General features: G+C 37.1%; 1 protein-coding gene across 15 annotated transcripts in view; it reads left to right on the plus strand.

The window, feature by feature from the left end:
* The window catches only part of atp2b2 (ATPase plasma membrane Ca2+ transporting 2), a 128,457-nt gene that overhangs the window by 80,246 nt on the left and 34,742 nt on the right, over nucleotides 1-13,469 (plus strand). For 12 of the 15 annotated variants that reach the window (XM_024802529.2, XM_024802528.2, XM_076884074.1 and 9 more), the window contains 7 exons: nucleotides 601-858; nucleotides 1,291-1,416; nucleotides 3,265-3,390; nucleotides 3,797-3,829; nucleotides 5,707-5,799; nucleotides 8,078-8,119; nucleotides 11,678-11,842. In XM_024802529.2, the coding sequence (XP_024658297.1) occupies nucleotides 601-858; nucleotides 1,291-1,416; nucleotides 3,265-3,390; nucleotides 3,797-3,829; nucleotides 5,707-5,799; nucleotides 8,078-8,119; nucleotides 11,678-11,842 (843 nt within the window). The remainder of the gene's footprint in view (nucleotides 1-600; nucleotides 859-1,290; nucleotides 1,417-3,264; nucleotides 3,391-3,796; nucleotides 3,830-5,706; nucleotides 5,800-8,077; nucleotides 8,120-11,677; nucleotides 11,843-13,469) is intronic. The other 3 variants (XM_014412940.3, XM_023154969.3, XM_014412936.3) reach the window with 2 other exon arrangements.

Here is a 13,469-nt window from a genome sequence, read left to right on the forward strand (position 1 = left end):
CTTTTTTTTTTAAGGAAGCTCCAACACTGAATAATATGGGAAAAGAAATTTTTAGATTGCAGTATTTTCACAGATCAGATACTCAAATTTCATAAGGTCTGTTATGTTAATAAGTTAATTTTTTAATAAGTTAATTACTAAGACTGTATACCCTTACTCCTTTTTAGTGTGAAGGGAAGTTAAGTTGTGTTCCCAGAACTTGCTGACATTGAGGCTCAGCATAATTTATATGCACTGCAATTGCAAAGACATTACACACACAGTCACAGCTGTGTTTATGTGCAGCTTCTCTATTTCCAGTTTGAGCTTTGATTACATCTCTTTGTATATTTTTCTGAAGTGTTCACTAGTAGTAAATGTAAATACCTATGTATGAAATTGTTGACTTGATTTGTGTGAACAGAGTGCGTCAGCATTTATCCATGTACGAAAACGCAGCGTGCTTACATGCATATCTATCTGTCTGTCTGTCTGTGTATATATATATATATATTTACACACACACACACACATATATGTGTGTGTGTGTAAATATCTAATGTATCTAATATACTTTATTTGACTATGCTTCTCTTTTCTGTCACTGTTCTGAAATTGCAGCCTGTGGCGCAGCAGCAGGTGGAGTGGAAGATGAGGGTGAGGCAGATGCTGGCTGGATTGAGGGTGCCGCTATCCTGTTGTCTGTAGTGTGTGTGGTGCTGGTGACGGCCTTCAATGACTGGTCAAAGGAGAAGCAGTTTCGTGGGCTGCAGAGCCGCATTGAGCAGGAGCAGAAATTCCAGGTGGTCCGTGGTAGCCAGGTCATCCAGCTGCCTGTGGCTGACATAGTGGTGGGGGATATCGCACAGATCAAATATGGTAGGTGCAACAAAACTGTCAAGATTACAATAATTAATTATGATTATGAACCAAAACTAATCAAACTTCCTAGAATATTTTGATTAGTTTGGCTTCGTTGGACGTGCTTACTGGCTACCACAGTTGGCTCTGTGTAAAGTAATTTTCTAGGTTCATAAGCTGAAAATAGACGACAGCCTCATTTCCAAAAGGGGATTAAAGTTGTGAAGTCCACCTTAAGCAATTAAACATAGTTAAGCTACATTCACGCAATTAATTAGCTGCAGACTGACCCCATGCATGCTGAGCAACACATGCACATCTTCAAATTCCATAATGTGAGTGACAACTGTCAGTAATGCCTCACAATGGTGCAGAATAAATGTGGTTATCCTGAGTGAGCCTGTTTTTTTTAGTACTTAGAAAGCAACAAAGCCTCTTTCATTGTTACAGGTGATCTGCTTCCTGCTGATGGTGTGTTGATCCAGGGTAATGACCTGAAGATTGATGAGTCATCACTGACCGGAGAGTCTGACCACGTCAAGAAGTCTGCAGATAAGGACCCAATGCTGCTGTCTGGTATGGATTCAGTTTAGTGTAGTTTATGAATGTTATATAGTGTTTGTAACAGCCATTTTTCCCTGCATGTTGTTTGGAAAAACAAAACAACAAATAGACAAGTCTGGGGGTTTTTTCTGCCAGTGACAGCTTGAAAAACATTGTTTTTAATCAAATGTTTCTCTTTACCCATTTTGCTTTTTGCTGCAGCAGAAACACAAGTGCGGTTCTTGGACTGCAGGATTATTAGAATTTAAGAATATTCCTGATAAGAGAAATGTGGGCTAATCGGATCATATTAGTATGTTTTGCTGCAGATAATTAGCTGTGTGACTTTTTGCTGCCTTCTTTAATTACCCTCGTATTCACCTACACCAACTTATTTTCCCCAAGGTTAATGATGTTCTGTGTGCAAATACAAGTCTGGCACATTATTAGTGTGTTAAACTTGTCACTCTAGCACATTTTATATGAAATGAAAGAGAGTTTAAATTATTACTCATGATTTTTGAAGGACTCTGTCTTTAAGATGTTTGAGATTTTTAATCCCTTTGACATATATAGTAATCCCCCATTTTTAGGTCAGTGAAGCCACTGATGTAAATTTGGAATCAATATGCACTTTTTCCTGGCTTCTCACTTTACTTGTGATCGATGAAAGCCAGCTTTGTGTTCTGGTTTGATTCTTGTTGCTTGTTAATATGTGTGATGTCACTGTCATGCATAAATGAGCAGAAGTGACAGAAGACCATAGGTGGCTGCACAGCATGGAGATTCAGAAAAGCATGTGGACAGTTCCTTAACAGCGACATGCCCATCATGTCTTATTACGTGAATCAAAGGTCTGACATCAGCTACACTGATATATAAGCCATTCTAAAGTAACAGTATAGGTAATGCAACAGGAGAGTGCTGTGTGACACAGCCTCCTTTAATCACAACAACCAATTTGCCATCCTGCTGTAATGCTAATCATCAATCACACCAGTGTTTTCCTCCTCCTGAATCCCTCCAACTGACCCAACACAAAATAAATAAATAAAAAATGTATCAGGCCAAAAGAAGAGACAAGCTGCAGCCTTGTGGTCCTGACTAACTTTACCACACATGATGCTTTCCTCTTACCCTTAACTAGATTTGAGCCCACTGGATATAATGAGAAGGATCAATCTTCAGTCAGGAAGCATGACACATCCGCTATGCAACATGTCACACCCTATACTGGCTAGTTATGAACATTAGATTAGAATGTTAAATAGAAGCAGGACATAATGTTACCCTCACCATAACCAAATGTAACCTTTAAAGCATGCCTTCACCTTGCTTGCTATCCAGTGCGTCAAGACTCCCATTTTACCCTACTGAGTGCACTGGTCACTGTTAACAGTCTAACTCTGAAAGAATAAAAAAAAAAAACCAAATGCCCAATCTGGACAGTTCCCAGTGGGTCTCAAGATTGCAGCATCAATCAACGTATTCCTCTTTTGCTCTCTATGCACTCTTCACATGGATACAGCTAAGCCCACTGTAACAAGATTAGCCAGTATTACTCTGTATATAAATGGAAGCCAGACAGCGTCTGCTCCTATAACCTTTCTCCTAGTCTACAGGTTCTGCATATTCATTGATAGATATGATTTTATTAAGATTGGGACATAACAAGATCAACTAACCTGTTTGTAAAGTGCTTTAATGTTATTGATTGAGCAAGTTAGTCGCATAAGTCTTTGTATTAGGAATGAGCTGTTATAGAAATTAACAGTCAACTTTTGCTAGAAAAGCTCTAAAAAGTAACAGAAGTGTTTATCTTTTTTTAAGTTACTGAAAGTATGCATATCTGTAATATAGAAACTGCTGCGCTTTCTTTAGGGACCCATGTGATGGAGGGCTCGGGCCGCATGGTGGTGACGGCTGTCGGTGTCAACTCTCAGACTGGAATCATCTTTACACTGCTGGGGGCTGGTGTGGAGGAAGAGGAGAAAAAGGAGAAGAAAGGTAAGATAATTTGATCCTTATATAATCTTCTCATATATAACCTGCTCCATACTCAGGAGTACTGAGTAATTTGCTTTTGTGTCAGTGTTGCCCAGCAACATACCCCTGAAAACAAGCTTTTCTCATTTCATTACCTTATGTTCTCAAAGTCTGTATACCTCATTGCACAATGTCAGTGTTTTAACTGTCTTTGTAAACAGAGGGGTTCTAAAGAATGAACTCACAAATGGACAAATGCCCACCTTTTGTAGGTGTTTGTAGTACAGTATTCAACACTAAGTGAATGTGTATAGATACTGTATGATATCAGTATTGGTGGCTCAGTAATCAGCTGCAGTATGCAGGTTCTGTGGGTTCAGGTGCATCATTGTCCTTACTCTCTTATCGTTCCAAATTTGCCTCGAAGGAGGGGCAGTGGAAGACGGACACCAGAATACAGGTAGAGTATCACCTTTCTCTGACCCCTGGAAGTGGTACAGTACTTGAACCTTTTGATCTTTAACCCCTAGTGCTTACCAGTAAACCACTGTTGCTAGACTACCCTTTTCTCTAACAAAGCAACCTTGCTTCTGTTAAACTCCTCACTTAAAAAGAGAAGCATCATAATCACAACACTGCATCTTTTTAAGTGTTGATAGATAACACATTTCACAATGCATAATCCTCTCCTCATATAACAGGCTCTGCACTCATCAGACTAACTAGCTAGCATCCAACATAAGCCCTGCTTCATAGACGTGTTGAATGCCATGAATAAGAACGGGCTTTCAGACTCATCTCATTGCTGTATTACAGAACAATGATATGAGAGCAATAGCCTTGTGGGTGCACAACACATGTACCAGCAGTAGGGTGTAAACTAGTTAGTACAAGCTTGTATAAGATGTACTCTTTTACATCTTAATATGTATATGTGCACAGTTTATCCTTTTAGTAGTGTCTTTGCTACCACTTCCGTATTTTCATTAAATTAAAAATAGCTTGCATGGAAACATGTAGTGATATTATAAAAAGGTAAAGATTTGTTAGATCATCCCTCCAGCTTAAATCTAATGCTGTGTGTCTTTTTAGTGTGATGTTTATAATAACTACAGTTCTTCAACAACAATACGGTTTTAGGTGCATTGCTGCTATAATATTCATTCATTTACTTTTTTGGTTTTTATATATCTAATTTGATTGGCTAAACCAGGGGGGGGAAAAGCTTCTATGATGATTCAAAATGAATAATAATTACTGATCAACAATGATAATTTGACAATTTCATGATCAAAATCATACCAAAATGTTGCCACACATTTGAATATCCTTTTGCATTTAATAATTGATTCACATTTGGTCTAAATAGTACAGCTCTGACAAAGTTAGGATTAAGACTTTTTAAAGAATCATATCTGCCAGATGTTGGATGAGATGGATCTGCTGTGAAAATTTGAGACCGGAATCACAGAAGTCCTGTGTTTTTAAATGAGATGATTGAAAAATTAAGTTATAATGAAACTGACAAACATTTATGCACCACGCTTTGTTTTAATTTTGCTGAAACCAAAAGGACACTAAAACATAATAAAAATTTCCCATGTTTATCATTTAAAAATAGCAACTATAACAACTATGGAAAATAACAGGAAAATGTTTCCTGTTAAAGATCATTAGTCTCTTCACTTAACTGGCTGGCACATGTGTGTTTCACTGGCTAATGAGGTGGATCCCTCTTATTTTTTGTTTAGTTTGGACTGGGGAGTTTGACTTTAGTTTTAATTTTAGCTCATTTGTTTAAATTTTTGGCTCAAATTAGGATTTTTGTTTTGCTAAATGATATTACACGAATAACATGGTTTTGATAATATTGCTAAAGGTTGGGGGCACAATTGACAATACATGAAATTTGATGGGTAAAATGCACAGAAACAAACAGGTGTCTAAATTTGTCTGACAACCGACTTACTTCTAGTGTAGCTGTGGTTTCATGTTTTATTTTATTGTTTCCCCCAATGTTATGTTCAGGTTTCATGTTTCATGTCCGTCCAGTGTTATACTTGTCTTATTATTAACATTTGATAAACATCTTCTATCAAATCTAACATTAGCTAAATACATAATAATAATAAAAACATTTGCAAATGCATTTTTTTCCCCACACTAATCACACGGTCTTTACATGGTCTACATATGATGAATCTCTTAAATGTGCTATAACCATGTTATTTCTGTTCACTGTCTTGGGTGTGCACGTGTGTGGGTGTGTTTGTGTGTGGGCGTGCGTGTGTGTGTGTTTTTGTTCATTCATGTTTGGCCCTTATTGTTACTGGCTAGACTGCTCCCATCCCCCTATCCACCCCATCGCAACTATAGCCACGGATGGGGCTGCAGGCATTAATGCCCCTGGCAGTGCCAGCCTAATTAATGGTAGGTCGATAAAACCTCTGATCTCTGATCTCTCTCTTGTGACTTTTGACCCCTCCTACCTTCTTCATTCTCAAACTGCCTCCTCCTACCGTGGGTGCTCATCTTTTGTTTTTCTCTCTGTTGTTTTGTACCTTTTTCATATCCATGCTATCAGTGCATGCCATTATTATCTGTAGAAATTGTGTTTCTTGTTCTTCTCTATATGCTGTTGCTTGTCTTGTAAGAGTTTTAACGAATATAGCCATCATGGACACATTTCTAATGTTTTTCCTCTGCATGAATCTTTAAATCAAGACTAAAATAAATAAAAGTCCCCAGGTCCATGGGTCTCTATAATGTTGAAAAGCAAGGAAGATCTTTTGAGCGTTTTTATATTGTCAGGGATAACAAGAATAACATTAAAAGTGACTTCATTCCGTTTCTTGCTCAGAATCTGCTAAGAAAAAGGCATATAACATATAACCCCTGCAGTGTTGTTGCTACATATGAGTTTTTGAACGATTAGGCCAGGATTTACAAGGCACTTTTTTATTTTCAGACATAGACACACTAGTCTTTTCCCTATTTTATAGTCTAACTGACCTCTTGGCAATAATATGGTGAATTTGGATAGTTTCCACATTTGAAACCCTTTCTTTATATTCTACTCTTATTTTCCATCATAGTTCAAATTTGATTTAATTGTTGAGATTTGAAAAAAAAAAAAAAAAAACACAGGTTGATGACTGATGGAAAAATCTTATAGTAGGTCCAACCCCCTTTAGTCTGATGTCCCCTGAGGTCGCTTAGTGAAAATCCTCTATTTCTGTGTTAGCTGGACACAGTGCAAAACGATTAACTTCATTGTGGCACTGGGTTCTCTCTTATCTGTTTCCCCTTGGAGAGCAGCCCCAGTGTGTTTGTACCCAAGGCAGGAGTGGTAAGATTTGTGCTGTAATGGTGACCTTGTGCTATCCTGGGCTGGAACAAAGCGATTTGTCATCTTCAGCTTTATTGTGACTCCGGGGAAACTGGCTAAAGTGGAAGTGAAGGTGAAATGAACCAGCTCTGGTCTGATGGTCTTACAGCTCTACCTGAACAATTTGTGACATTTATGTACAAATCCCTGAAAGACAGATTTGGTCAACTTTCTGGCCTGCCTTCCACCGACTCCAAAAATAATGGGATCAAAGCTGCAGTACAAAATAAAATGCTTCTTCTTTTTTTGGCACACTGTGTATCTATTTTGATTGAAAGTGCAAGACGCTTTACTAGATGCTTAGTCTTATCTTTCACCGGCTGCAAAATAACATATATTTTTACTTCTAACAAGGTCTTTCACAGCTCAATTAGACTACCCCCAAGTTGACTGTATAACTTAAAACAGCACTGTGCGATTAAAGTGCACATTTAAATTAAGTTAACTCCTTTTGAGAAGAATCCAACAGCATAATAAATTCATTGTCTCCAAACTTATTTCAGTTTTCTTCCAGTTGTTCTTATGTAACTTCACCATGTGGGAGGCTTTCCCTTCAGGCTCTCTCTTTCTCCCTCTGTATTGTTCACATTTCCAGTCTGCTTCCCTTTAAGTGTGTGATCGTGTGATCTTGCATGCCTGAACTTTCCTCTTATGCATGCTGTCTCTTGTTTCTGTGTACTGTACGTGTGCTTTTGGTGTACCCTCTCTCACTGTCAGTGTTTGGTGTAATGCCTTATCTGCTGTTTGTCTTATATCTCATTTGATAACCCGACAATTTGATTCATGTTGTTGCTAATGTTGCGTGGAATTGCCTGTGCTCACAGTGTGAGTATGTCATTCAAAACAATACAAAGAAAATGAAGAGATTTTTTAAAAAGTGCTATTTTAAATGTGAATTTTACATCACACTTAATATACTTTGAAGAATTTCTTTCTTTTTTTTAATTTAGAAAGGCCCATTAATTGATTTTAATTACCTAATTAATTTCTTATGCAATGAAATAAAGTGTATCAAAACAATGGTTTCTCCCATTTTGTAGTAGTCTACACAGCAGTATGTCAGTGATCTGTTAGAATAACCCGTTTAGTACGTTTTAGTCTTTCTAACTCCTTGTCAGCTGTTGTAGCTACTAGTTGCATCACTTGCTTATCACAAGCCTTTCTATGTGACTGTCACAGAGATGTATTAAAAGTCATTTTCCTGTCTCCCTGTTTGTGAATTTTGGTTCTCATTGTTTGTGCTGTCTCTGTGGTGATAATTTGTTGACCTGTCTGCCTTGGTTATTTTTGTTGTTGTTGTCTTGTATGTCTCCATCATAGGTAAAATGCAAGATGGCAATATGGAGAGCAACCAGATTAAAGGTAACCAAACCATATCTTTCACTCTCTCCTCTTCCTCCCCCTCCTCCTCCTTCCTTTTCCTCTTCTCATCTCTTCCCTTTTATGGTGTGTAGCGTAAGCTCTGGGTCAAATGCAGGTTACTTTATTTTTATCAGCCCAGATTGTTCTTAATAATGGTCTCTTTAAGCGTTGTGCAGTGCTAATTCAGACTGGATTCTGCTCATTTTTGTGACTGAAGTCTATTGCAGGCTGAAGCCAATCCCAGACACTGTATGTGTTGGAAGGAATTAGACCTTTTATTTGACCCAGGTTTTACCCACAGTCAAATTATGTTAGACATCCCGCTCTTTCCCACTGTCTGTCACTGCTGTGTCGTCCCTGGTCTGTTGTTCTGTTCTTCTTGTTGTTTTGTTGGCTCATCTTGGTCTTTCTGAGAAAATAGCAACCTGTCCCTCAACTATCCCCTGTCAGCCTTAGCCAAGTCGCCTTTTATCCAGGGACACCGACAAGTGTCCTCTCTATAATAAAGTTTTCCTTACAGAATTTGATTTAAATTGGTGTCAGATTAAAGGGATCCTCTTTCATTTTTATTTATTGTTTGGTCTCTGTAGGGGTGTGGGTAATGCTGATTTATATTATATCAGGTTAGACTTTGGAAAGAAAGCACATAACACAAACACCATAGGGATTTCTTCAAATAGTGTAATGTGGCTGACAGTCACAAACCACTAGGCAATTAATTTCTCGAAAATATTAAACAAAAAACAAGCTGCTACTGCTCTCAGATTTTTCATACAAAGGTTTCATTAGAGGTATGTTAACCTTAGCTCTGCTGATTGATTTAGTAATGATGTAGTAGCTGCTTGTCACATGCTTATTTGATGATGTCAATAAAGGTGTGACAACATATAATAGAAATGATTAATTATTATATTGTTAAACTTTGTTAATCTTTCCATAAATATAGGAAATATGTGGAAAATAACTCAAAGAAGACTGTTTCATGAGTAAACAAGAAGCATTCAGAGAGTACAAACCAATGCCAAGCCAGCTCACACGAGGCGGTATCCATGTTTAAGAAAGCAGTCTTTTATTTTACATATATTCTATTTGCTTTCTTTGTTCTTTTTAAACTTACTTCAAGAAGTTTGTAGTGCAGTAAAAATAATGTACTTTGGGCAATTCTTAATCTTAATATGATATTTAGAATCCCAATATAACAGTATAATTTAAGGCAGTAAGATTTTAAGCATATTTTTAAAGATCAAAGACATTTTATGAAAGATTGACCTTTTTTGACCTTGAAGATGAGGTCGGGGGTCCTGAAGTATTGTGATTTTAGAATCCTCATATATCATTCCTTATATGGTGTCAATGAAAACAATGGCAGTAATTTATTAGCTCTTCATAGGATTATTGTCACTTTGACCTTTAGATCAATCTATTGACCTTGAAGTAAAGGTCAGAGGTGAAATGTGACATGATTTATTAAATCTTGATATGGTGCTTTCTACATGTTGATATACTGTACACACCACACTTTTAAGAGTCATAGTTTCTAAGTTATAATGTTTTTAGTCAATTTTCGACCAATAAATCATTAAGTTGACCTTGAAGATTTTGGTGGATGTAAGCCAAATTGTAATGGATTGTTAACATGACCTTACTCTACACCCCTTAATGTAATGTAAGCATTTATTAGTGAAGGCGATGTGTATAGTATATACTATTTTATGCTTCTTGACAATATGGGTATCTGCAAGCCTTGATTTCATGGCAAATATAATAAAAGCATGGTTATATAGAATAATAGACACAAGCTGAAGAAAATCCCTATCTTCAAAGAATAGGCACAAATTAATACTTTCCTATAGTAAAACTGTGGGGTGTGGTATGATTACGATGATAATTATTGCTAGAACGCTATTTAAAGAACAAACAGTCTCTTTCAGAAGATGGACTTTAGTCAAGAGTGTTTTAATTTTAAGTAATGCTCTTCTCCTGAATCCACCTGGATACGGGCGATATACTCTGTCTTGTGTCGAGGGGGTGAAAAAAACAAAATGCGCAACCGGAGAGTATGACAAATGCTCAACATTAAAAGTTTTTTTATGACCATCAAACAAATGCCTCATTGTGATTGGGAAACTGGGCTGAAATGATTCTTGGTAATGGCTTACATTAACAGAGAGGTTCACTTAATGTGTCTTTTCAAGGGGAGAGCACAAGAGATGGGGTAAGGTAATCGTGGACTGGTTTTACTGCCTAAGAGGTCCCCCCCCCCCCCCCCCACACGTACACAGACACACACAGAGGACTTTGCATTTATCAAATCATAAAATTTCATAACGTACATAAAATATCAAATACACTTTAAGTGGGAGTAGAAATTGCATATATATATTTTACATGGGCCAAAATATGTCTTAGACAACAGTCTTTAACAGCCCCTTTGAGTTGAATTCATTTTACTTTCACTGTGTTATCTTTGTGTTCCAGTCTACTCCATATGCATTATTTCAGTTAAATGTATAGTCCTACTGATTATACCGTCTTACGTGATTATTAAAAACACACTTTTCAAAATTTCAGATACGTTAACTGATTATTTTGCTAGAAAAGACCCTTTTTTCACTGGGTTTCAACACTACTGCCAACTATCATGAGTTTGAACATTACTCAACTGATTAGGCCCAAGATATATTTCTGGCAATCAAGTACATCATATCACTAGGAGCATGTCTACAAATTGTTCTCAGTGGGGGGGAAAAAGAAAACACAATTAAAGACTTGAGCAGTTTTATGCCCATTTTGTAGATAAAAGCCTAATACACTGATTTTGAATTGTTCACATTACCTGAAACAACAACCCAAATATCAGCAATTACAATTCATCCTGAGAAACAATGACTGTAATATCTGAAAATAAGTTTTTCTATCATTTAATGAAGCGATCAAAAATTACGATTTTAGATTTAAGTCATTTTGTTTGCATGGTGTGAAGGCAAAGACTTGAATTAAACCTTCAGTGAGTTTTACGCTAAAAAGAAGATATTTACTTCTCATGTTTATGTAGTTTATCTTTTACTTTTTTCTTGACTTCAAATTGTGCTCTTCCTCACTATTATTTTGTATTTTTATATACAGTACAGGAAGTGTAATTTTCACATGGTATAAATGATCCTGAAATGATCAGCAGACTTCTAAATACTCTGAAGGTCTAGATTTTAAGATAGTTAATGTATGAATAATTTACGGTAAATATGTTTTTTTGATGAACGATGGGAAGAATAAGTGTGTCTCTTATACTATGTTATATGCTATAAAAGTGCAACATGTTTTAGTTTTCTTACACATCATACAGTAAGATGGTCAGAGCCAAGCAAAATGTCATTGGATGTAGTTATTTTTTCTTGGTTTTAAGTCTAAACTGTTTGCCTGTGCCGAATGGTACTGGTGCGAGTAGCACACCTGGGTGTTAAGTGAAGTCCCTCTTCCTCCTCATTTTATTGGTCTAATCTCCTTATCTAACACTGGTGCTGTCTGTTTTTTGTTGTTTTTTTATTGTTGTGTTTACAGTGAAGAAGCAGGATGGAGCAGCTGCCATGGAGATGCAGCCTCTAAAGAGTGCTGAAGGTGGAGAGGCTGATGAGAAAGAGAGGAAGAAAGTGTCAGCTCCGAAGAAAGAGAAGTCTGTGCTGCAAGGGAAGCTGACCAAACTGGCTGTCCAGATTGGCAAAGCAGGTACAACAAATTGCACACAGACAAGTCTATCATTCAGTCACGCAGATAGATCCGGGGAAAAAAGAGGCACTAAACCATCATCCTGTCCATCAAAGTTGCACAGATAAGACTGCTTTTTATTTGTTTGAAGCAATCAAAGGAGTTTAGAAGAAACCTAAGGTATCTGAATTACAGAGCTCTGGAAGAGTGTGTTCAGTGTTTTGTTTTGTTTTTCCCCTCTGCCCTTGAGAAACTGCTGAATCATTGTACTAGTAGAAACAGAGATTTTGTCATGCTGGTCGCCCAGTTTTGCAATGTTACACACAATATCATAAAATGTTGTTTCTAATATAATTTAGGGTAGGGTTTAGGCCACTGAGGAGCTGATGTGAGGCACATTTGCAGCATGTGAGTCCTTTCAAATGAAGGTAACACATCGAGAAAACAGGACCAGTGTGAATATCGTAATTTGCTTTTCTTAATCTGCCGCGTTTTCTCAGAAATCTTTAACCTTTAGTGCACCAAATAATACCTGTTTTTAAATAACTGTTTGATTTTTCTCCCAGACATTCATATACCACGACAGGCCTGCTTGGGTAACAAGTGACTGCATAAATGTTTTAGTTCCAGCTTCATCAAAATAAATGAGATTTCCCTTTACACAATCAGCTCACTATATTGGGCCAGCCATTTTGAGTAGGGATTCAAATCTGTTACTGCCTGCAGTGCAAAGGTAATCCACAAGTGGGCAGATTGTTGGGAAGTATTAATTATGTTGATAACATACAGGCCTCGAAAGCTTGAGTGTACAAATGGTGCTTCTGTCCTTAAAAGCTGTTTAGGAAGTTAAGTAAACACAGCTTCCAGTGTGCTCTAGTTCTTATTTCTCCTTGTAAAGAGTTGAAGGTTTACAGCTTCAAGAAGTCCCTGTTTCTACAGTGTGCTGTTACATCAAACTGTTGGCCTGAGTGATGGAATGAGGACACTGTGTCAGAACAGTGAAATACCAAGGATGGATTAGCATACAAGCAGTGCTTGTAAGATCATGTGGCATATTGGGGAAAATACTGGAACTTCAGCATCTGTGTGTCTTAAAAAGCCACACCCAAAATGTAGCTATTAGCTGTCCTCCTTTAACAAGCTGAGAAAGAATAAAGACTGCAAATAGTTGCTTTTATTAACATTTAACTTTCATAATTAGATAGTTATGGCCATTAAAACATGCCCAAAGTTTATAATAATGAGATAAGCATGTAAACATATATAAATATGTGAGCCAAATGCACAGCCTTCAGTACATAGAAAATGATCCAATGCTCTTAATTATGTTTGCGACAAGCTGCCCCAAAACTGTGGTTTTCTTGATCAATTTATGTATATGTTCTTGCATGACAAGCACCATATAATTAGTATTTTAATGTACTCCAACATACAAACAGTCAACTATGCATGGAGATATACAGTTCTCAGGAATACAGTTTTACCAGCTATGATACCATCAATGTTTCTGACAGCATACATTTTCCACTTCAGTAAGCTTTTCAGCACATGCCTATTAAAAGGGGCTCGTTTTGATAAAGATATATTAGATGTATCAGTCATGAAAATATTATGTCAGCCCAAGCAGGCAATGAGGACAAACGGTGTA

This window comes from Maylandia zebra, linkage group LG5 (genome assembly GCF_041146795.1).
Source record: "Maylandia zebra isolate NMK-2024a linkage group LG5, Mzebra_GT3a, whole genome shotgun sequence".
NCBI lineage: Eukaryota > Metazoa > Chordata > Actinopteri > Cichliformes > Cichlidae > Maylandia > Maylandia zebra.